Below are 24797 nucleotides of genomic sequence, written 5' to 3'. Positions count from 1 at the left end.
CACAGCCAGTAAGTGTCTGAGGCCAGATTTGAACTCATGAAGATGCCTGACTCCAGGTCTGGCATTATCCACTGTGCCACCTAACCACCCCCTAGATGTCATATATTCCACTATATGTTATGTATAACTGGATATGCATGTAAATTATATGCAGCATAAATATAAAGTAAATTAATACAAATAAATACAAAATAATTAAATACAAATTGTTAGGAATGGGGAGGGCTCAGGAAAAACTTCATGCTGGAGGTGATAGTTGAGCTGAATCTTTAGAGGAAGAAAGAGATTTTGTGAAGAAGTGAGGAAGAGTCCAATCCAGGCACGAGGGTATGTGGGGCCAGTGCAAAGATATAGAGGTCAGAGATGAGTAGAAAAAGGCAGTTTGGTTGGTTTACAGAGTGAGAAATGGAGAATAATGTTTAATGAAACTGGAAAGGCAGGCTAGGGTCAGGTCAATGGGCTTTCCAGCTAAACAGAGAAGTTTATATTTGATTTGTTGTTGTTCAGTCACTTCAGTTGTGTCTAACTCTTCATGACCCCAGTTGGGGTTTTCTCTGCAAAGACACTGGAGTGGTTCACCATTTCTTTCTGAGGCCAACAGTTATAATTGACTTATCCAGGGTCACATGGCTAGCAAGTGTCTGGGGCCAGATTTAAATTCAAGAAGATAAATCTTCCTGGTTCCAGGTAGGATGAGACAATAGGAAGTGATTCTCTTCCTTTTAAGATTCAGCTCAAGCATCACTTTTGGCATGAAAACTTTCCTGATCCCCTCTCTCCCTAATGACCTTGTATTTAATTACTTTATATTTTTATATGAATTAACTTTCTATTTATGCTGCGTATATAAGTATACACATATAAATGTCTACTGATGGAATGGACAGGGAAGAGGTGGAAGGATAGGTACTGACCTTTCAGTTACCCCTCCCTCATTAGAAATGCCAAATAACAACAATAATTCAACCAACATTTATTAAGTACTTACTGCATGCAAGGTACTGAGCTCTGTTCAGACTTCAGGAATTGATTTAAAGGCATTCTGCTAGGGATGTGGGGTGTCACCAAATACATTATCTCCTTTGATCTTCACAATAGCTCTTAGATTGTAAGCTCCTTGAGGGCAGGGTCTGTCTTTTGCCTCTTTTTGACTTTTTTTGCCCCAAAACCGAGCACAGTGACTAGCACATTGTAGGTAGGTATTTGATAAATGTTTATTGATTTTTATTAGCATCATTTTACCAGCAAAGAAACTGGGCTTCAAAGAGGATCACTGACTTATCCAAGACCACACAGCTAATAAGTGGTATGGCTGGAATGGAATCTAAGTCTTCTTTCATCAAGAGTGATCTCATTCCTTTCATAACCAAATGACTATAGCTTAGAAGCTCAAAGGGCTGTCAGAGAGAAAGGGAGTTGTATTTCAGGGCCCAAAAGTCTGTCTCTCTTTCACTGTTTTCTCCTAGTTCCATTTCTAAATCCAAACTGTTTCTCAGCATAGAAATATTACTTATTTTAATTTTATTTTTTGTTGCCATTTATTTTCATGTAGAATATAATATGCGATGTAACAATAATATAATACACATGACTGGTTATGAATATGTAATAAATATGTTTATCTGAGAGAAACAAATTCTCATATTAGCTATATCTGAAGATCTATGACATTCTTTTTATCTCCTCTTTTTCATCCTTCCTTTTCCCTCTCCAAGAAGGCAAGTAATATGATATAGGTTTTACATATATTATCACACATTTTCCTGTTTGTTATGTTGTTTCAAGACACGTATTGCCATACAATCTGTAATCTATATAAAAGAGAACATAAAGCCTTTGAATCAAAATACAGCTAAGTCATAGAAGCATAGATTTAGAGTGGGAGGCTATCTAATCCAAATTGCCCATTTTACAGAAGAGATAGCTGAGTCTCAAAGAAAGGAAGTGACTTGTCCAAGGTCACAGGTTTTAAGTGGCAAAATTAAGATTTGAACTTAATTCCATACTCCAAATCTAACTCCTTCCCTTCAAAGGTTCATAAGGTTAAAAATACTGTTTTAATGATGGATACAGTATATAGTGAGACAACAAACTTCTTATAATGCAGACCATGTATCTCTTTATTCCTTTACTGAGAACTAATGAAACTTTCTTATAACTTGAACTAAATGGCTTCCTAATAAACTACAGGATCCTAGAGTTAGAGTTAAAAGGGGGCATCATTTATAAGGATCATTGAATTCAAGGATTCTCTACTTTTGTGTGGGCATCCTATATCCCTTTGGCAGGTGAATGAAATGTATGAACCCCTTCTCAGAAAAAAATTAAGTGAATCAATAAATGCAAAGGATTAAGAAGGAAACTGACTATATTGAAATACAAATCTTTAAAGTTTTGGATCCCAGGTTAAGAATGATTTAATCTAAACCACTGATTTTTCTTATTCCTTCTCTTTTATTAAAGATGAGGAAACTGACTAACCAAGAAGTTAAATGATTTGCCTAAGGTCATATATGTGTGTAGTCAAAAGTGGGACCAAGAATCTAGTTGAGATTTTGGGGCTCCCAAGTTCTGTGTTCTTTCCATTAAATTGCTGCTTCCTCTGAAAAGAATGACTAAGGCAAGGGGATGAATTTCCTTGGTGACTGATAGTTGATACTTCATTGCCTAAGGGTGGTTGGGAAGATATTAAAAGGCTTTGAGCCATGTAGGGGGGAGAGATAAAGGGGGAAGGGTTCAGGTCTTTGGGAGGTGGGATGCATTAATGCCTGGTAAGATCAAGCTCCATCTTGCTTCTTTTCTCCTCTGTCAAAGCTCATGGCTGGGTCCCTGATGACTTCCATGCCCCACTTGCCTGGCCACCTGCTCTAAACTGGAGCCTCAGGCCAGGAAGCACAAAAGGCCAGTCTCATCAAATAGTTGCTCTGGCTCTGGCTGGAGCAGGTGGAGTCTGGGACTGGCCAGAGCACTTGATCAGGAAATGAAGACAAATGACAAGTAGCTAGCTTCCAGGGGAGCCAGGGAAGGTGTTGCGTTGTGGAGGGTCTTTTGAAGTGGGGGGTGGGAAGAAAAAAGAAAAAGAAGGGAGGAAATCTAGTTAAAGTAAATGAGAAAACTGGGTAAAGAGATGCATTTGTAACACTAGTTATCTCTGTATAACTACAAAGGATTCAGCAGTTATATAGCTATTTATTTCAGGCAGGTGAGAGCTAAAAGGAATGTTGAAGATAATTTAGTACAATTTTCTTATATTACCAATGAGAAAATTGAGCCACAAGGATTTGTTATTTCGGTATACATCTTGTCTGTCCTTAACAGAGATATTAGATGCAGAGATTTTTTCCCCAATCAACAACTTCCCTTTTTATCCTAGGTGCATTGATTTTGCTCATACAAAAGTTTTACAATTTTCTTGCTTTTAAGATAATCTGTTTTCTTTTGTGTCATAGCCTTTATCCTTCATTTGCTTAAGAATTTTTCCTGTAGCCATACCTGTGAAAGTTGTCTGATCTAGCATGCTTTAAATTTTTTTAATAGATGGGGCCTTTAATATTCAGGTTCCATATCCATTTTGAGCTTGTGTTATTTGGTGTTAGATTCTGAGTAAAAGCTAAGTTTTCAATTATGGTGACAAGAGTTAAGGGAAGGCTACTGTGGAAAAATATACTAGATCAAGAACTGAGTTTTAACTACAGCTCTGCCACTAGCTTTGTGGTCTTGTACGAGTAATTTTTTTCTTTCTGGTCCTCAGTTTCCTCATCTGTAAAGTTAGAGGATTGGACTAAATGATCTTGAATGTCTCTCCCAGCTCTAAATCTTATCCCACAATTTACGAAGACACTATGCAAATGTTATTATTATTACTATTGGCATCAAGGTGGTGCACTGGATAGAATGCCAGAGAATTATAGGAAGCATTAAATAATTTGCTTGAACCCTATCAGTAAGCATTATAAGAATAGGTGCAAAGAGAAATAAGTAGAAATAAGAATAGAACATACACAGTGGATGAAATGGAACCTTTTCCCCTTCTTTGCAGAGGTTGGAACTATAATCGTAATCATTTTGTCATTGTTTGGTCATTTTTCAGTCATGTGTGACTCTTAATGACCCCATTTAGGTTTTTTTTTTTTCCAAAGATACTAGAATGGTTTGGCATTTCCTTCTCTAGCTCATTTTACAGGTGAGGAAACTGAGTCAAACAGGATTAAGTGGCTTGTCCAGGGCCACACAGCTAGTGCCTGAGGTTGGATTTGAACTCAGGAAGAGGAATATTCCTGACTCCAGTCCTGGTGCTTTGCTTGCTGCACCACCGAGGTGCCAATAGTAATAGTAACATTTATATAGTTCTTTAAAGTTTACAAAGTGCTTTCCAAATATTATCTCATTTTATCCTCACAAAAATCTTTCCTTGGTAGATAAAAACTGAACTAAGAGAGGGAATGGAATTAGGGGCTCTGGATTCAAATTCTACTTGTTACCTACTATCCAACCTTTTAAATTCTGTCTCAGTTTACTCATCTGCCAAATGGGGGGCTTGGAAGAGTTTGCCTCTTAAAGCTCCTTTCCAGCTTTAACTCTGTAATCCTATTACTCATCACATTTCAATTTAATGACTGAAAAATGACTTAACCACAACAATGATTACTATTAGAGTCTCAATCTCGGCAAAGAAGGGAAGAAGGTGCCATTTTTATTCACTATGTATATTATTTCCAGGTTCTCCTTATTTCATTCTGCATCTGTTCTTGTAATGCTTCCTATGATTCTCTGAATTCTTTTGCACAAAATAGCAATATGTAAACTCTGACCACAAGGACTGTTTCATTTTCATCCTTGCATCTTTAGCACATGGCACACAGCAGACCCTTAATAAATGTCTGTTAATGAACTGATTTTATTGAAGTGATCCATTTATGTTGCTATTCCCCAGTGCCCACTTCCTAGCACAATGGTATAGTATATATATATATATATATATATACATATACATATATACATATATATATACATATATATATATACAATAGTATATAATGATTGCTAAATAAATGTACATTAATTAATTGATTGTTGGGTATCAAAACTTTATTTTCATATTTGTTTGTTTGCTAACACAGAGATTGCTACCTATGAATATTTTAGTGTAGGGGTAACTTTCCATCTCTGACCTTGCTCTACATCAGGAATTCTAAATCTGGGGTATGGCAAAGTTGTTATCATTTTTGGAAATATTTAGATAATTATATTCCAGTATAATTGGTTTCCTTTGTCAGTTTATGTTTTTTCCCCTTAAAATATTATCCTGAGAAAGGGATCCATCCATAGCTTTTGCCAGATTGCCAAAGGGGACCATGATGTGAAAAAGTTCAAGAATCCTTAGTCTAGGTCTTAAGAATCTCCAGAGGCAGGATTCCAGGTAGTTTGGTGGATTTGGGGATTGGGAGTCTTTTCTGAACTGGGAAACTTTCCTAGAATGTTTGAAATGTTGCTCTTTGTGCAGAGCTCAAGAAAAGGAAATCATTTCTCTCCAGCAAGGCTGAGGTAGACTCCACCAATGATTTGTCTTCCAGTCCAAATTCCCACTAAATCCAAGGCTCCAGAGCTCAGAAACAGGGCCCAGAGTGTGTTTAGTTGGATGCCCTGAATCCCTCAAGTCCGTTAAACTGGCCCAGCCTTCATTTAGTCCCCACAGTGGTTCAAAGGGCCATATGGATGATAGAAAATGGAAAGTTTCAGGTTTTTAATTGCCAAAGTTCCACGCCCCCAAACCCGCTTAAGCCAGGTTAATTACAGCGACACGTTAAAGAAGCTCCAACCTTCTTCATGCATCCTTGAGAGACCGACATGAGTTTAATAGGATTTTAGGCCAGAGAGGCTTTGAATCCTTGAGGTTGTCCTCCCCCTGCCTCTCCTTCCCTGATGATCTAAAATCCTTCCTCAAAACAACATGAAAGAGCATTAATATCTCCCATCAATCCATCTCTTAATCCTCTTACCTATCCCTTTGAGTCCTCTCCATGACATTGCATTGAGGTGGGGGGTGGGCAGGGTGGGGAGGGGGACATTCCTACATGGAGACAGATCTCGGCGACCAGGAGAAAGACAAACAAGGCATTGTGCCTGGAAATAGATTTATGATCTTCAGATTTGGAAGGAGATTTCTGTTTGGAACAACTTTCTAAGGGCAAATGGACTTGAGCTGGGAAGAGGTTGCTAGGGCTGGGATGATGAAAGGGGGCTTAGTGGGGTGTCAGGCTTGGGTCCAGAATAATAGGATGTTCTGGACCAAGGAGTGGGGAAATCAAAAAGAGTTTTCTGGGTGGGGGAAATGGGTTATTCTGTTGCTTCTTTTGCATCAGAACAAAATGCAAAAGGGATATTTTAGGAAGTAATTTAATATTTTATAAATGATAAAACTGAGTCCCACAGAGCTGATGTGACAAGCTGAAGGTCAAGCCAGATTTGTAAACAGCAGATCCAAGGGTTCAAAGGAGCACTTGCTGACTTCTTGGTGATGGAGGGGTTGTCTTTTTGGGTGTTATGGTACACAGGGAAGATGGGTTTACATTTAAGTGAGGCAAAGAGAAACAACAGAATTGGAGATTTAAAGCTGGAAAAAACCCTTGAGGCCATCTGGTCCAATTCTCTCATAAAAGTGAGAAAACTGAGGCATTTTTCCAGTCATGTCCAACTCTTTGACCCTTGGGGTTTTCTTGGCAAAGATATTGAATTGGGGTGCCATTTTCTTCTCCAGTTCATTTGACAGATGAGGAAACTGAGGCAAGGGAGTGACGTGATTTACTCAACATTACACAGCTAGTAAGTATATAAGATCAAATATGAACCCAGGAAAATAAATCTTCCTAATTCCAGGTCCAGCACTCTCTCCATTGTGCCATCTTGCTACTCTTTAAATCTCATGATCCAAAATCAGACTAGTTGGTTGGGTCCCTAGAGCAAAGCTACTTCTTCTTCTCTCAGAGATCCAAGGACACATCTGAGAAGCAGAGGAGGGATATTTTTCTAGTATAGCTCAGGAACAATCTGATAATAGCAAAAGACCAATTGCTAACTGCTATCAATAAACTCATTGGCATCAGTTAGCTTTTTCAAAGGAATATTTCCTGAGAAGTCCTATTCTCACCTAAACAGAAATCCTAAATGGTAGTGTTGACAACAGAAAATGGGAGTTAAGAATCTGTGGGTTATCATGAACCTATCATCACGAGGATGGTTTCTGAGCATTTAGAAAAATGAAATGGTGACCATTTATCTCAGATTTAACTTCATTTCTGTTTCTGTCACAGTTCCTAGAAGGGTAAGTAGGGACAACAACATAGATGTAGTCTCCTTAAATTTTGGCAAGGTGTTTGGCAATATTTCTTAAGAGCTGGGTGGACAAGATAGGGAAATTGCTGTTTCCATGATGGTATTCTTATCTACCCCAAATTGCTTGAATGGCAGGATTTCAAGAGTAAAGATTGATGGATTGATGTCAGCTTGCACAGAGATGTCTTGTGAAGTAATCAAAGGTCCATTCTTGATCTTGCTTTCTTTTCCCCCCCTCCAATATGCTTATCACTGACTTTGATGAAATGTTTTTGTCAAATTGGCCAACGATTCAAAGTGGAGTCAACTTGGTTGATGACAGGATCAGGATCTAAAGGAATTTCAACAAGCTAAAATGATAAGTCAAATCATGTGAGAAGAGAGTTACAGAATCCTAGAATTACAAAATCTCCCAGTTGGAGGGAACATTAATGATTATCTAGTTAATCCATGCCTGAAAAATAAAATCACCTGTATTGTCCATATGACACATGTTCAGATGAATATTCCTTGATGACCTTCAGCAAGGGGATATTCTCTATCTTTCAAGGAAGCCCACTCTACTGTGAGATACCTACAAAAGGGATGGGATGTGGAGAAAGGAAACATATAAGAAATGCCTATTCTCTGCAAGGCACTGTACTAAATGTATTTCGCAGATATTTATGATGATGCTAATCCTAATCTTATTTCTTTGCCACTTCTGCCTTGTCCTCCTAGTCCTGCCTTCTGGGACCTACTTAGGGTAAGGGTTAGTTTGGGTTCTTGTACCTGAGCCTTTTAAATACTTGAAGGCAGCTGTCACGGTTCTCTGAAATATTTTCTAAAATCCTCATTCTTTCAACTTCACTTCATACTGTATGAATTTGAAGCCCCTCGCCATCCTAGTTGCTGTTCTCTGGGCACTCACCAACCTCTCATCGTCTGTCCTTAAAATGTGACACCCCCAAACGAATTTGTTGTCCTTCAATTGTTTCAGTTATGCCTAACTCTTCATGACCCTGTTTCAAGTTTTCCTGGCAAAGATACTGGAGTGGTGTGCCATTTCCTTCTCCTCTCATTTTAAAGATGAGGAAACCAAGGTAAACAGGGTGAAGTGACTTGCCCAAAGTCACACAGCTAGTAAGTGTCTGAGGCCATATTTGAACTCAGGAAGATGAGTGTTCCTGATTTCAGACCCAGCACTTTATACATTGTGTAACCTAGCTGTCTGCCCCAAAAAGAAAACAGTAGAGATAAATGCAAAGTCATATAACAATAATAATAGTTATCATTTACATAGCTCTTAATAGTTTGCCAAAAAGCCTTACACATATCTCCTTTGATCATCACAACAATCCTGTAAGATTCTACTATTATCCCCATCTTACACTTGAGGAAACGGAGGCAAAGAGAACTTAAGTGACTTGTCCAGGATCATGTACCCTGGATTATCTGAAGCTGAATTTGAACTCAAATCTTTTTGAATCCACTATGCCACATAACTGATCATAGGCTTATAGATTTAGAACTGGAAACCATCTTAGAAATAGTAAATTTTATATTTCATACATTTTAGAGATTTTTATAGATTCTGTTTTATAGATTTTATAGATTCTGGGCATTGTAGCATGTGCTAGTGAGAGAGATGACATTGGTAAGGGAGTTTAAGGTTTGCCAAATCCTTTTCTGTATAGTTCCTGCCATTTCCCTCATTCTTCTTGCAAACAAACACACAATCGGGATCCATTTTATAGACTCTGCTGGCCCCTCAGTTTTTTCTTCAGGAACTGTTGTCTAGACACACAGCACCCATATTTGCCTTTTTCATTTGGGGAACTCAAGTACATACCTGGAAAATAGTAGGATTTCATAAATTGTGACTGCTGTTTCATGCCAATCCTGCCATTTAATTAATGAAGAAACTAAAGCCCAAACTCCTTGCCCAAAGTCACATAGGTAGTAAATGATGGTGATGGGATTTGAACTCAGGTCCTCTGACGTCAAATCTAGCACATTGATCTCTAAATGAAAGGGGTCAAACACCTTGCCCACTATGATACCCAAACCAGATAAATGTAATTGCGGGAGCAGCTATGTAGTTCAGTGGACTGAGAGCCAAGCCTAGAGACTGGGCTAACCTGGGTTCAAATCTGACCTCATATACTTCCTAGTTAGGTGACTCTGGGCAAGCCACTTGACCCCCATTACCTAACCCTTACTTCTCTTCTGCCTTGGAGCCAATACATAGCATTGATAGTAAGACAGAAAGTAATAATTTCAAAAAAATAATGATGATAATGACAATAATGATAATAACACTAATAAGTATATATAGTTTTTATATAACACTATAAGGTTTGATCTACCCCTGTCTGACCAATGAGGAAACTGAGTTACATTGAATTTAAATGACTTTCCTAAGATCACAGCTCTTCAAGTAGCAAAACTGACAACTTTATGAGATATACATCTTACAAAAGATATATTATACTTATATAAATAAGCATGCTTATGTTTATATTGTATATAACATTAATATGATTAATAGTATATATTATATAATAATTCTATTATATATGTTATAATATACTTGCATATTTCTTTTTATATTTATAAGATATATAAATATATATTTTGTACTTATATTTATACTTATAAGCATATTATATATAAACATATATAATATATTTAAGTGTATATTATAAAATAATATACTTATAAGTATATAATATAGTAATATATTATTTTAATATAACAGTATATAATATATAAACATATAATACATATTTATACTTATAAGATATAGATATAAATTTATAAGATATATATTTATATACATATTTATAAGTATATAAATATAATATTATTACATTGTTATAAATATAATAATTTATATCATATAATGTATAACACATATAATAATTTATATAATGTAAAGTATATCCATATATTATCCATATATAATATACTTTTGTAATTATGCTTATCTTAAATGATATATATATGCTTATATACTATACAAGATCTATGCTCTCTAATTCCTTGTATTACCCTCTTTCTATTACCCCACATTCCTGGTTGCTGTATAAATATTGTCACCACCGACACGGCCTCGGACCCTCTGTAAATGGAAGGCACTGAGCTATTTTTCATGCTCTTGGGACGAAATGAAATTGGGTTAGCCAAGCTCCCTTGGGAGTCTAACAAGCATAGGGAAGCCACCCAGGGGGCCAGTCTGCCCGTTGGGGGCCAGAGAGGGTCTGGCTCGGGCTACACAATGCTCCCCTTCATGATGGTTTTGGGAGGCCCATTGACTCAGAGGAGACATCCAGGAGCCCTGGTTAGGGAGAATTAAAATGTTATTCTATTTCAGGCCAATGAAGTGGAGGATTTATTGCATTTACTGAGACAGGCTCGAGGCAAAGGTTATGGAGTCATTGGGGGCAGGGGAGAGGCTCTTCTGGGTGGGTCAGGCTGCTGGTCACTGCTGGCTAGGACTGTTGGGGACTGGTTAGATTGCAACCAAGCTGGACCTTGATCTGTTGGAGATTTAATGCAGTCTGCAGGTGACTTTAGTTGCAAAGGGCCCCAGCCTCTCCGCAAAGACTGGGGGGGGGGCTTGTCTTTTGGGGGACACCAGGCACAAACACTCCCCGTTGACCCTACGTGAACGGAGCCAAAAAGCAACAGTCCCGGACCAACCTTTAAATGCTGTTGCTCTTCTTAGCACCCAATCAATATTTATTAATTATCAGCCTGCCCAGACTCTTTGTTACTTTACAGAGACCCTCTGTTGCCTGAGCCTGGGGTGGTCACTCATTAACCCGGGAGAAGGGAGCCAGCCAGGCTGGGGCATCAAGCCCAGGGAAGACCTATGGACCAAGAAACCATTAAAAAAATCATTAATAAGCTAATTTGATTTGATGCTCTTTTTTTTTTTGTTAAGGCAGTTGCCTGGGAAGTTGCTGGGGTCAGCCTCAATAGCAGTGTTAAGCCAGAGAGGAAGAGGGCTTAATCTCTTGGGACAAGGGAGGAAATTTTGGCATCTAATTTGGGACATAGACAAAATGTCAAAAATTCTGCCCTTCCTCCTTGTCTCAAGAAAACCGTCTGGGTGCCTGGAGCTACCTCAGGGGACTTGTCTCAAACCCTGCAGAGCCTCCGACTCAAGACTGTCCCCCTCCAACAGGGCTTCTCCATATTTCCTTTTGTTGGAGTGAACCTCAGCTAAAATTGGGAAGCAGGGATGGATGGCAAAAGCCCTCATTTGGAATTCCAGAGTTCTGAGATCTCTGGTACCTAACTAGCCACTAGAAGCTCACAGAGTGACTTGTGTCAGCTCGCACAGGTGGCCAGGTAGCCTTGGGTAATCGAAATCTTCTAACCCTCGTTTTCTTCATCTGTCAAATGGGAATAAGAATGTCTGCTTCTCCTACAGACCGAAGCAGAAGCTCAAAGTAGATGATGCAGGTGAAAGCGCTTAAGAAAATATAAAACACAAGGAAAAATGTACAAGGAGTTATTCTTGAGTTTGAGGCATGTTTTCATTTCGGTTGACAGTCATGATTTTATTTGCTCAACTCATCTGGTTAAGTAACTCATGCATAATTCCCAACTTTTATGTTTCAGAGGTAGAATTTGAACTCAAGCCTTTTAAATCCCAAGGCTTCCCATTCACTCATGATGCCATTGGTACATCCCAATTAATACCCTGCCTTTAAGGCTCAGTGCCTTTATCCTTCCGGGGCCTCCACTTCCATGTTCCAGGTGAATTTACTCTCCCCAGTTGACATCACCCACTTACAACTTCACTTCTCTCCACTCTTGACCAAAATTTAGTGGGGACAGCTAGGTGGCACAGTGGATAGAGCGCCAGGGCCTGAAGTCAAGATTTTTTTTTAATGTTGAAAATTGTTTACATATAATTAAACTAAAAATTTTAATGTATGTATATATACATATATAAAATCATAAATCTAGAAAAAAATTTTAATTAAAATATCCCCATATAACATCAGGAAATATTTATTTCATTTCTTCAGGTTGTGAAATAAACAAGATGACAATTTCCCTTTGGTGTTAATGATGACAAAATCACTTCTCTTTGGGAGGATTGGTTTTCCTTCACTGCTGATGACTCCTTTGCTGAAGAGTCCTAATCCCTGTTTTCTAAATCCACAGCTAGACAATCTGGGGGAAAAAATAATTTATACTGATGGTGATTATAATAGAGAAGTGAATTCCCTGTGTGGATAACTAGGTGGTGTTAGCCATATCTGGAGTCAGGAAGATTCATCTTTTTTGAGTTCAAATCACTTACTAGCCCTGGGTTGACCCTGGTCAAGTCATGTAACCCTGTTTGCCTCAGTTTCCTCATATGTAAAATGAGCTGGAGAAGGAAATGGCAAACCACTGCAGTCAGTATCCTTGCTTTGAGAAACAGAATGGGATCCTGAAAAGTCAGACACAAATGGGAACAACTGAACAACAACAAAATACTAATAATGGTAATGTTTATATAGGACTTCAAAGTTTTAAGATGCTTCACATTCATTTTTTTTTTAGTTCTTCACAACAAATCTAAATTGTAAGAAAGACTGACATTCCCATTTAAAAGATGAGGAAACTGAGGCTCAAATCTTTTATCTAGGTTCAAATAGTCAATTCTATTAAAAACAAACAAGCAACCTTTACCTTTTGCCTTAGAATCAGTACTATATATTTGTTCCAAGGCAGAAGAATGTTAAATGCTAGGCAATGGGAGGTAAGTGACTTGCCCAGGGTCACACAGCTAGGAAGTGTCTGAGGTCATATTTGAACCCAGGACCTCCCATCTTTAAACCTGGCTCTCAATCCAGCTGACCCCTGAACAGCCAATTCTAAAAGAGGCTCAAAGTAGTCAAATCTTTTTCTCTAGCATCAAACAGCCGATAGAAAGGTGGGATTTGAATCTAGGTCTAACCTGATTACAAATTCTACTCTAACACCCCTGGATGAGATAAGTTCTAAGATCCTGTCCAACTGTACAGTAAATCATGTGATTTTTAAAGTAAATATCCCCATTTTTATTCAAGTTCTAGTCCTGTTGACTATAGGTCTAACTTTCTTCTGCTGCCATCTAGTGTCCTTTTTGGGAATAACAAGCAGAACGTTGAAATGAATTGTTGTTCATTTTCCCCTCCGACATTTTTCAGAACTGACCATAGATCATATATAGCTAAATCTGGAAGGAAACTCATATGCCATTTGGGATTACCCCTTCTTTAAGAGATGAAGAAACTGAGATTAAATGGGCTCTTCAAGGACACACATGTAGTAAGCAGTGGAAGTGGGATTTGAACTCAAAGCCTCTCACTCTAGAGACAAAGGGTCTTTCTCCTATTCTGAAATAGGACTGAAATCTGAATGTCCTTAAAGGATACTCTTGGCCTTGTTCTTTTAAGCCTCCTCATGGCTATCAAGAGATATATTAGCATTGATATATCAGGCTATTTACTGCCTCAGAGAGAGGGAGAGGAAGGAAAGGAGTTTGAATTGAAAGGCCAGAAAACAATTATCAAAATTTGTTTTTTTGTGTAATTAAAAATTCATTTCAGAGTAGAAAGAGTTCTTAGATATCCTCTAGTCCAGTTGTATTCATTTTAAAGAGCAGAAAACTGAGGCTGGGGGAGGAGACATGATTTGGTCAGGTTCATACAGCTATTGAGCAGCAGAGGAGAGTCTAGAATACAGTTTAGTCTTGATGTCCAGTCCAGTGTCCTTGTCAGTATTAAATGCCTCATTCAATTTAACAACCATTGATGTGCCATGCCAGGATACACAGAATAAAAGTCTTTCCCTGGGCTGGTAATCCATATTTTGGGTAGGAGTTGTATCAAGGGATTAGCCAAAACAGCCAAGACAGTTTCTGTAAGAAAACTTGTTTATATCCTGTTCTAACACAAACCAAACTAACACATCCCATGGGAATATGGGCATCCCGTCTGGAACTCAGTTTCCCAAGTGGCGAAACACACATGAAAACGGGGCAGATAGGTAGCACAGTGGATATAATGCCAGGCACTGAAGTCAGGAAGACAGCTTCCAAAGCTCAAATTTGGTCTCAGACATTTTACTAGCTATGTGACTGTTTGCCTCTATTTCTCCATCTATCAAATGAACTGTAGAAGGATAAGGCAGTATCTTTGCCAAGAAAACTCCAAATAAGGTCATGAAGAGTCAGGTATGACTGAAAATAATGGAACCACCAAACTTTATGGTCCAGCCATATTGACTTACCTGTTAAATGACACATATGATACCCAATCTTCCATCTCCATACTTTTGCATTGCCTGTCTTCCAAACATGCCTGCCAAGCTTTCCCTCTTGATCTTTGCTTCTTAGAATCTCTCATCTCCTTCAATAATTTAGCTCCCAACCCACCTTCTACTGGAAGCCTCTCCCAGTCCCCATAGCTGTTGGTGGCCTCTCTTCTAATGTGAATTTTCAGCCTTGTATTTATCTTGAATCTTGTCTCTCCTCATGAATCAGGTTATGACTTCAAAGAGGATGGGATGGGCATGGGAAAAGGTATCCACAATGATTTGACGATGTCTATATCCTAGATTCCCACCTACTAACGTTAAATTGAACCAATGACTCTGTATGTGTTTTGTATTTATCTATTTATTCTCCATCAGAATGTAAGCTCCCTGAGGACAGGGGTTTTTACTTTTTTGTTGAGTCCACCACTTGTCCTAGTGCTTCCTACATTTTAAGTACTTAATAAATGTTTGATGATTGGTGATTGATTGAAAGAAGGCAATGACCCTTGATGGAAAGCTAGCTGGAATGAGAGTTAAAGGGTGTAGGTTCAAATGCTGGATCTACTGTTTTTTTTGTTTTTGTTTTTTACCCATTTGACACTGGGTAAATTCCTTAATCTCTCGGAGTCTCAGGTTCCTTATCTGTAAGATAAGGCTGTTGGATTAGGTGATTTATGTGACTCCTTACAACATTTAATCTGTGGTCCTACAACCTAAACAGCCAAGCAAATTCACAACCAGGCTAGAGATGAACAAGTCAAGCAGTAAACCAATAATGAACCAGATGATAAAATATTGCTATTATATCCTTGACAGGGTGTATAGTCAGGTAAGTTACAGACAGTGTCATTAGGCATCTTTTCTTCCTCTCCATATTCTCATCCCTTTCAGTTCCTGGAGTCATAAACTAACTCTCGAGGAAGAACACATAAGTAAAGAAATGCAGAATATCAGACCTATGAAGGACTGTCAAACATGGAATGTCATAGTTGGAAGGGACTTTAGGAACAGAAAATGTCAAAACTGAGAAAAGCCTTAGAAGGGGGAATATTGGCACTGGGAGGGATCTTAGAACACGAAATATCAGAACTGGAAAGAATCTTAGCTCTATTATTATTTTAACATTCTTTTCTTTTTAAGTTGCATTCCAATCTCTTCTTCCCTCTTGTCCCTACCATTTCCATTAAGAAGGTAACCAAAATAATATATGGAAATCATTCAAAACATATTTCTATGTTAGCCATATCATAAAAGGGGAGAAGAGGTAAGAAACTATGCTTTAGTTTGGGAATGGCTCTTATCTTTTATAAATTTGACTCAGATCCCTATATATTTGATCGTTATCCCTGCTTTTTTTTTAACTTCAGCTAGAGATGATCAGCAATAACCACTAAATTCACTACCCTGACCTTCCTCTTTTTCACCCTCTCTTCCACTTATCTAGGTTCCTTTCACTTGTGCTCTCTCTCCCCTTCCCTAGCCTTTCTGGTAGTTTTTCAAGGGGAGGTTAGTGCAGCTGTCCAGAACAGATTCTTCTAAGCACACTACTTTTTACAAGGTGAGGATCATAACATCAGCTCAGTTCCCTTGTCTATATATAGAGGAGGTGTTCAATTTGAATCAACACTTTAAATTGAACAAATGAATGATGGCAATGTTTACAACCACCTTGGTCTACTCCAAGCAAGATGCCTAGAGCATAAGGAGAAAGTTGAGATTGTATGTTAAGAGACCCACTGGCATTGTAAAGTCAAAGTTTAATAGGAAAATGTTGTTAGAGAAGTTAACTTCTGTGCAATAAATTTGAACACAATACTTTTGGCACAATAAATAAAAACAACTCTGATTTTAAAGGGTTAGCAAATAGTCTCAGAAGGAGAATGCATAAATCAGTCAGAGAATTGCAGATTTGGAAGGATCCTCAGGAACCAGCAAAGTTAGCAATGGTGGGTTCCTTATGAATGGACAATGGTGACTGTTTACTTTGCCTTTCTCCATATCCCTAGTACCTACTACAGTATATGGCACTCAGTAGGCACTTTTAATAAATGTTAATTGACTGACTATCTAAATTAGAATCTCTTTTATAACATATTTAACTATTGGCTTTTCAATATCTACTTAGTGACCTTTAACGAAGTCACAGGACAACAGATTTTGAACTAGAAGTGAGCTTGGAAGTCATCAATTATATTTCTTGTACTGGTAGATCAGAAAAGTAAATTGAGGCAAAGCATGGTTAACAGATTTGTCCAGAATCACTTAGCTAGTTAGGGTCTGAAGTTGGATTTAAATTAAAGTTTTTTTTACTCCAAATCCAGCTCTCCATCCATAAAGGATTCACTGTGTCCTGAGGCATCCACTTCTACTTGTAGACAACTCCAAGAAAGTTCTTCCTTATGTAGAGTCGAAATCAATTTATTTGGTCCTAGTTCTATTCTCTGGGGTCAAGCAGAATAAAGTTATTTCCTCTTCCATATGATAATCTTTTCCTACTTGCAGATGGCTATCATTAGTTCCCCTAAGGTTTGTCTTCTCCAGATTAAGTATTCTCAGTCCTTTTACATTATGGTTTCCAGATCCCTCACCAGTATTCTAGCCTACGTCTCCTGGGCAAACTTTAGCTTGACCATCTCTTTTCTAAAATATATTGACAAAAATAAGCACAATATCCAGAGCACAAGGTCACAACCACCTCCTCCTACTGAAGGCACTACATTTCTCTTTAAAAAAACCTCATTTAGCCATTGGGCCACACTGTAGATTGATATTTCTCTTGTGGTCCACTGAAACCCTCGGATATTTTTTCACATAAATTGTTGTCTAGTATGTTATCTAGTGTGTCCCTGACCCTTCCCTCCACTGCTCCTGCCCTTGTGAAATTGAGGATTTTTAAATCAAATCTTTAGGACTTGACATTTATCCATATTATATGTCAGCTTCTCAGCTTCAGCTCCTCACTCTAGCCTGTCAAAGTGATTTTTGGGTTCTGACTCCATCATCTAGAGTATTACCTGTCCCTCTCAGCTCTGTGTCATCTAAAATCTTAGAAATATGCCATCTAGGACTTAACTGAAGCAATTTATAAAAATGTTGGACAGCACAGGGCGAAAGATAGATGTCTGTGGCTCTCCAGTAGAGCCTTCCTTTCAGGCTGATGTTAATCTAGTAATGATTGCCTACTTTGGGGGTATGATCACTCAACTGGATATGAATAGTCTCATATCGCCAGGCTAGAGCTCACATCTCTATATTTCATATACAAAGGGAGTTTTTCAAAAAGAAAAAAAATTCAGGTCCTGGAGTCCTTGGGGCAGCTTAATAATACAGTAGATAAAGCCCTAGTGCTAGAGTCACGAAGACCTGAATTTAAAACCAGTATCAGATGCTAACAAATCTGTGTGACCCTATGTATGTCACTTAACTTTTGTCTATCATTTCCTCACTTATAAAATAGGGATAATAATAGTACCAATCTCCCAAAGTTGTCATGAGAATCAAATGAGATAATAATTGTAAAATGCTTAGCATCATGCCTGAAACATAGTAAGTATTTAGTGAACATTAATTATTATTGTTCTTATTAGTTGTGTGACCCTGGGAAAGTCATTTAACACTATTTGCCTCAGTTTTTTTTCTCTGTAAAATGAACTAGAGAAGGAAATGGCAAACCACTCAAGTATCTTTGCCAAGAAAACTTCAAATGGGATCTCAGAGTCAGACATGATTGGAAACAACTGAACAACAATTATTATGATTGTTAGGTCATATTACTTGTCTAGCACCCCTCTGATTCACTGGGTCCCAGATCCCAAGGTGACAAGCTTTTTGGGTCATGGGAATCTAGGCTGAGAGAAGATTAATAAGGACTCATAATCCTTGAATAACAGGACCACAGAGAACCTTGTTCTAGGAACAAAGGACCTTCTTGTCATTTTGTAACATAATTGTTTGGGAAAATTCCAGCTTCACAAAGTCAAGAGAGAGACTTAGACTGCATGTTATAGCACTGGACTTAGAAGGAACCTTAGTGATCATCTAGTCCAGTCTTCTCATTTTTACAGATGAAGAAACTGAGACTCAGGGAACCCAAGTGGCATATATAATTACACAGGTAGTAAATAGCAGAGCTGGGCTTTGAAACTAGATTAGATGATCACAGGGTCATAATTATGTAGCTGGAGGGGACCTCAGGCACTATCTAGTCCAAGCCCCTCCCTTGACAAATGAGTAAACTGAAATCTAGAAGAGCTAGATGATTTGCAGACTGTCCCTAAGGTAGTGAGTGTTGGAGGTAGGATTTGAATCTGGGTCCTTATCCATTGCTTTCCCCACTGTACCACAATGGCTCCTTTTGGGGTTAAACATTCTATACATAGGACTAATAATGGCATCTGTCTCAGGACTGCTGTAAGGATAGAAAGGGATAATGTTTCTAAAGTGCTTTGTAAACCTCTAAGTTCTATTTAAATGCTAGCCATGATGATGATGATGATGATGATTTAATTGTATCTTTATTTTATGCCAATAACAAGTTTCCACATAAGTTTTCCAAAGTTGTGATTCTTGTTCTCTCCCTCCTCTCTTCCCTCTCCCCTCCTGGAGTTCACAAGTAATGCCATTGTATTATCAAGCAAAACACATTTCCATATGATTCATTTTTGTAAGAGGATAATCTTATAACCCCCAGCCCCAAATCCTATACCCAAATAAACAAGTGATAAACCATGTTTTCATCTGCTAGCTATTATTATTATTATTATTATTATTATGAATTCTTTTGATGATGTAGCAGAAGGTGTTAGTGCAGGCACCATGTGAGCTTCCTGGATCTGTGTAGCAGAGATTTTTTAATGGAATTTTCCCAGTACCTCTCTGATGAACAATGTGTATCTTCAATACCATATTTGTACATTGTACTCAGGTCCCAAGACCACCAAAGCCAAGGAAGCATCTGTCTCAATTCCCTGAAACAGACCGCCAGATGGCACTAATGTTCTTTTCTAGGAATCATGAGTGGAACAAGGGAGAAGCCAAGTGTTTTCCATGTCCCCTTTGCTGTCAAAGATTTTTCCCTTCTAAAGTGAGGTCATTGTATAGAGGAACCAAAGTTCCCAAACTCAAAGTCTTCACTCAAATGAACTTGCATGGGATAATGGCTTTAGAGGGAAGGAACTTGCAATGGTCATTGATGCAGAATCATGGGATTTAGAGCTGTGGATCAAGGAGAGAAGGAACATCAGAGATCATTTGGTTCAATTGTTTCATTTTACAGATGAGGAAACAGAGGATCGTTCCTTTAGGCAACTTCTTAATTTTTAATCAAAGAGTAACCACTTCCTACCTGTTTTACCTTCAACAAATCAGTGAATTTCCCAACTGGGTTTTAGTTCCCTTCTCTATAAAGTGAGGGATTGGGTTAGATGATCTCTAAGGTCACTCGAAGTTCTAACAAGGTGATTTAGCAACATCTCTGGATTTCGGCTTCTTCTCCTGTTGGACTAGATGGGGGTTAGATTAGATGGCTTCCAATCTTGGTTTTTCTGACTTCCCAGCTGGTTTAATATCCACTGTACCAGGGCTGCTTCTCTGAACCTCAGTTTCCCCTACTATATAATGAAGTCAAACTAAATTTCTTCCAATGTCCCTGCAGCTCTAAATCCATGATCTTAATATCCCAATGCGGAGGCTAGGTGGCTGTGAACTATGCACAATGTCAGTAGAGAGCAATTGGAGGTTTGTGATTGATTGAAGATAAGGGGAAGTTACAGGACAGAATTTTTTACTTAGGAAAGTTAATTTGGTGGTAGGGCATGGGATGGAAAATAATGGGCTTAGATCGGAATCAGTCTAATATTAGATCTTGTTGAATTTTTAAAAATACATGGTTCTACTGGTAAGAAGAGGCATGTTGGTGTGGTAGAAAGAATTTTGGACTTGGAGCCAGGAGGGACTGAGTTCAAATTCTGCTGAGTTCAAAGTCTTTAGACACTTACTGGTTGTGTGGCCTTAGTAAAGTCACTTAATGTCTCTGACCCTCAGTTTACTTTTCTGTAAAATGAGAGTTGGACTCAATAAATTCTAAAAATCTTATTCCCCCTCCAAATTGATGATTTTCTGTGTGACTCTGGGCAAGTCACATAACACCCATTGCCTAACCCTTACTACTCTTCTGCCTTGGAACCAATAAACAGTATTGATTCCAAGACAAAAGGTAAGAAATTTTTTTAATTGATTATCTCATAGTTTGGGTCCTCCTAACATTAACCTAGATGGTAATGACTCTTCCAACTTGTAGGTTCTCTTTTAGTTGCTTTGGCTCCCAATTCATCTTTCCACAGCCAGTTTCCTCCTTAGGCTCTTCTCTGCCCTTGTTTAGGAGGGTTTTTGGATGAAAAGAAGCCCAATCTATTTCTGTTCCTATACTAAAAAACTTTCCAGCTTGTAATTAGTTTTCCAGGGGAAATTCAGGAGCCCAGGGTTGCATCATGCTATGATGAAGTATCAGAGTGAGACATTAGTACGGAAATTTTAATATTTGATTAAGAAAAGCATTTAATAAAGGACTTTTTGCTTGAAAAGAGAAATTCTAATGGGTTTTTTACTATCAATATCACACATTTTGTTGTGTTCATAGATAGTGATTGGCAGTGTCACAACTTTTATGAATGATTGATATGAAAAGGTTTCCAATCTCCTTTGGCCATGCCCTCTCTACTAAAACCTGGAGGATGGATTGAAAGAAATATTTTCCTTTTTACGTTGCAGTGCCATGGTTTCCAAGAACAATCCAAGAGCTCGATAGATTTGCCAACCAGATTCTTAGCTATGGGGCAGAACTGGATGCAGATCACCCAGTAAGTTGGAGACCTCTCAACCTCCCTCCTTCTCTGACTTCCTTTCTTCCTCCTTTCTTTTCTCTCTACCTCCTCCCCTCTCCCATCTTCTTTTTTCCTTCCTTCTTTCCAAATTTTATCTCTTTGTGCCTTTTTTCATCATTTATCAGATGAAGGAGTTCAACTTTTCATTCTTACCAAATACTTTCTCTTTGAAAAACTCCTATTAAGGTTGTCCTATGAAATGAAGAACAGCATGAGTGCTTGGGGAGAGAGATGTCATCACAAAAAAAGAAGGCGTCAAAACACTCTCTAGCAATCTCAAATATTTTCCTCTTGAGGTAGTGCAACCCCAGAAAGTCCCAAATTCAAATGTTGACTATCACTTACTACTTCCAAGACTCTTTACCTCATTTTTTAGGTCTCATTTTTTCCATGTATAAAGTAAAGGGGTTATACTCTATGACCTCTAATATCCTTTTCAGACATAAACTGACAATTTGTTGAAGTGGAGAAGCTTGTATATATTTCTAAAAGATGAGGATCCACCAAAGAGAAACAGAATTGTCTCTATTATTTTGGGACAAGATGACATGTGTGCATGTATACATGTGTGTACATGCATGAACCCTCTCTTTTGTAGCTATATTGTTAGTATGTTTGTTGTTATACTTGTGAGCAGAGGAAACACTTTGAGAATATCAATTGGAAGGAATCTCAGAGGTCAATTTAAGCACCCAAGATATGCCAAGCACTGAGGATACAAATAGATACAGGAAACAATTTAACAATTTATCTATTAAGACACTTTCATTTCCTTGAGGTAGATATATATATGCATATATATATATGCAAAACATATGCAAAAGAAATGCCAGGTATTTTTCCGGAGAAAAGGTATTAGCTATTGAGGGAAAAACAGGAAAGGCTTCCTAAAAAACAGAGGTTCTAAATCTAGGATCCATTGTTCATGGTTAGATGAATTTGGATAAGAAAAACAATGGCATCTTAAATCTTACTAACTTCTAGGTGAAATTTAACATTGCCTTCTTATTTAAAAAACATTGTATTGAGAGAGAAGTCTATCCATTTTGCCATAGTTGTCCATGGCACAAAAAAGATTCAGAAGCCTTGAAAGAACTTGAGTTGATTTTTTTCATTCTTTTGCTTGCACATTGAAATCTTAAAATAAAACCTCCTTCTTTCTGACTGCTCCCAGTTTCCTTAACATTTACTCGAGCAAACAAAGGGTCACATTTCTCTCATCCAAAAGAGAGAAACAACTTGGAGGAGGGAGAAAAATGCTAAAATGAGTCAAGAAACTCAGTTTTGTTATTTATATTCCTAGTCTGATGACAAACCCTCAAATGAGATTTTAGCTTAGTGAATGCCATAACCATTTCATGAGAGGATCATGAAATTTCTTAGTAATTACTTTGGAGCACAATATAACTTCATGGGAGGTTAGGGCTGTGTTCCCTTCTTTCTCAGCATAGTTTATGGAGGATGCCATATCTCCAGACAGGGTCCTCACTTATACTCAGGGGGTTATGTGGTTTAGAGTTGATGCACTAATAGACAAGGGACCAATGGTAAGTCAGTCAAGAAGCATATATTATGCCCCTCCTATGTACTATCAGACACTGTGCTAAGTTTGAGGGAAACAATGAAAAGCAAAAGATGATCTGTGCTCTTGAAAGAACTCCCAGCTTAATAGAGGAGATGCCATGCAAACCATGTACAAACTACAAATGAGAGAAATTGGATTTCATGAACCAAGAGAAGTTAATAAGATTAAACAGGACTGGCAAAGGCATCTTGAAGAAGGAAGGACTTTAACTGAGATTTGAAGGAAGAAGTCAAGGAAGCTAGGAGGAAGAGATGCAGTAATTGAGAGTTCCAGGAATGGAGACTATCAGTGCTAATTCTGGGAAACTGTGAGTGTGAGAACCATGAGTGGGGAGGCCAGTGTTTCTTGATGCTAGGTTCTTTATCTAGTGGCCAATGAGATTGTATTTTCCCAGGAGAGGACTGAAAGGGGATGAGCTAAGAATGAGAATTCTCCTTTCTCTAGTGCTGGACATCATGGGCATTTTTTGGTCTTTTTAGTAAGGAGGCTTTCTACCCTTCAGTATGTATGAAGTTCTTGATGGTGGAGAAAACCGTGACCCAATCTAAGCCTTATCTTGATTATCTATATCTATATCTATATCTATATCTATATATATGTATTTGTTAGATCAATCAATCAATATTTGTGAAACACCTACTATGTGCCAGGCACTACATAAGTTTTTATTCAATTAGTCCAATTGTTCTCTTTGTTTTTGATATGAAAAAAGTATGACCCAGAGAGAGGAAGGAACTTGCATACCCAAGATCATTCAGAACAGACACTCCATTCAGTCATTGTCCTCTAACCTGTCCAAATTCTACCCTCTTTAGAACTCAGTTTCTTCACACATAAAAATGAGAGGCTTGGACCCAAAGACCTATGAAGTCCTTTCCTGCCTTGGAGCAATGTTCATATGAAAGTCTTCCTCTATACTACATGATTGGTCTGAACCCCAAAACTCTTATCTGAGGCACATTTGTGCTCCTGGTTGCCAGTTTCCTGAAATGCCTCTATTTGCTCCCCATCTAACACTCTCATCCTCTAAAACATACTTCCTCACTTGTTGGGACAATTAGTGGGGACTCCTAAGCCCTATTTTCCTCTGCTTACCCTCATGTTACCCAGGGTACATATATAGTCAGTTTTAAATCTGATTGGTGTTTCTTAAAAATAAATCCAGCTAGCCTCTCTGACTTTTCTGTCCTCTAAAGACCATGGATAGTTTATTGTAAAAAATAAAATTTATCAGGTACACTGATCCCGTCACAAAGAGTAGGCGGCAGGCTCATGGTGTGCCTGTGATTTGTTTAAGTCAAGCCCTGGGAACACGGTCCAAGGACAAGGCAAACCCTCTTGGGTGTTTCTCAGGATCTCCAGAGCCCCTTCACACAACAGCATGTGGCCCCAGCTATAATGTGTGAGAAGTAAACAAACCCTAGCCTGGGAAGCAGGAGTGTTCTTTCCAAAAGGACCCCCTGTTCCGAGATTTTGTTGTGTTAATATGATCTCTCTCCCCATCCCCACCGCATCCCCCATCAGACCTCTGAGTCTTGGCAGCTGGAGCTGAAGTATGATTTATATTTCATATTGGTGCCTCCAGACCAGTCACTTTGAGAGGGATTGTTCCCTTCGTGGAGGAAAAGGGCTCCCCCAGCTTTTTCCCCTCTCCTGACCCAATATGAGAAACGAAATGGAAAAAGAAGAGAATAACTCTTTCCTGCCCAAGT

At 38.3% G+C, this 24797-nt stretch overlaps 1 protein-coding gene across 1 annotated transcript in view; it reads left to right on the top strand.

The window, feature by feature from the left end:
- Nucleotides 1–24797, top strand: part of PAH (phenylalanine hydroxylase) — a 75900-nt gene that overhangs the window by 7775 nt on the left and 43328 nt on the right. Inside the window, exon 4 of the mRNA XM_007503336.3 lies at nucleotides 21388–21476. Within this exon, the coding sequence (XP_007503398.1) occupies nucleotides 21388–21476 (89 nt within the window). The remainder of the gene's footprint in view (nucleotides 1–21387; nucleotides 21477–24797) is intronic.

Source organism: Monodelphis domestica, chromosome 5, assembly GCF_027887165.1.
Source record: "Monodelphis domestica isolate mMonDom1 chromosome 5, mMonDom1.pri, whole genome shotgun sequence".
NCBI classification, from domain to species: domain Eukaryota; kingdom Metazoa; phylum Chordata; class Mammalia; order Didelphimorphia; family Didelphidae; genus Monodelphis; species Monodelphis domestica.
This window is presented reverse-complemented; position numbering and strand designations above follow the sequence as displayed.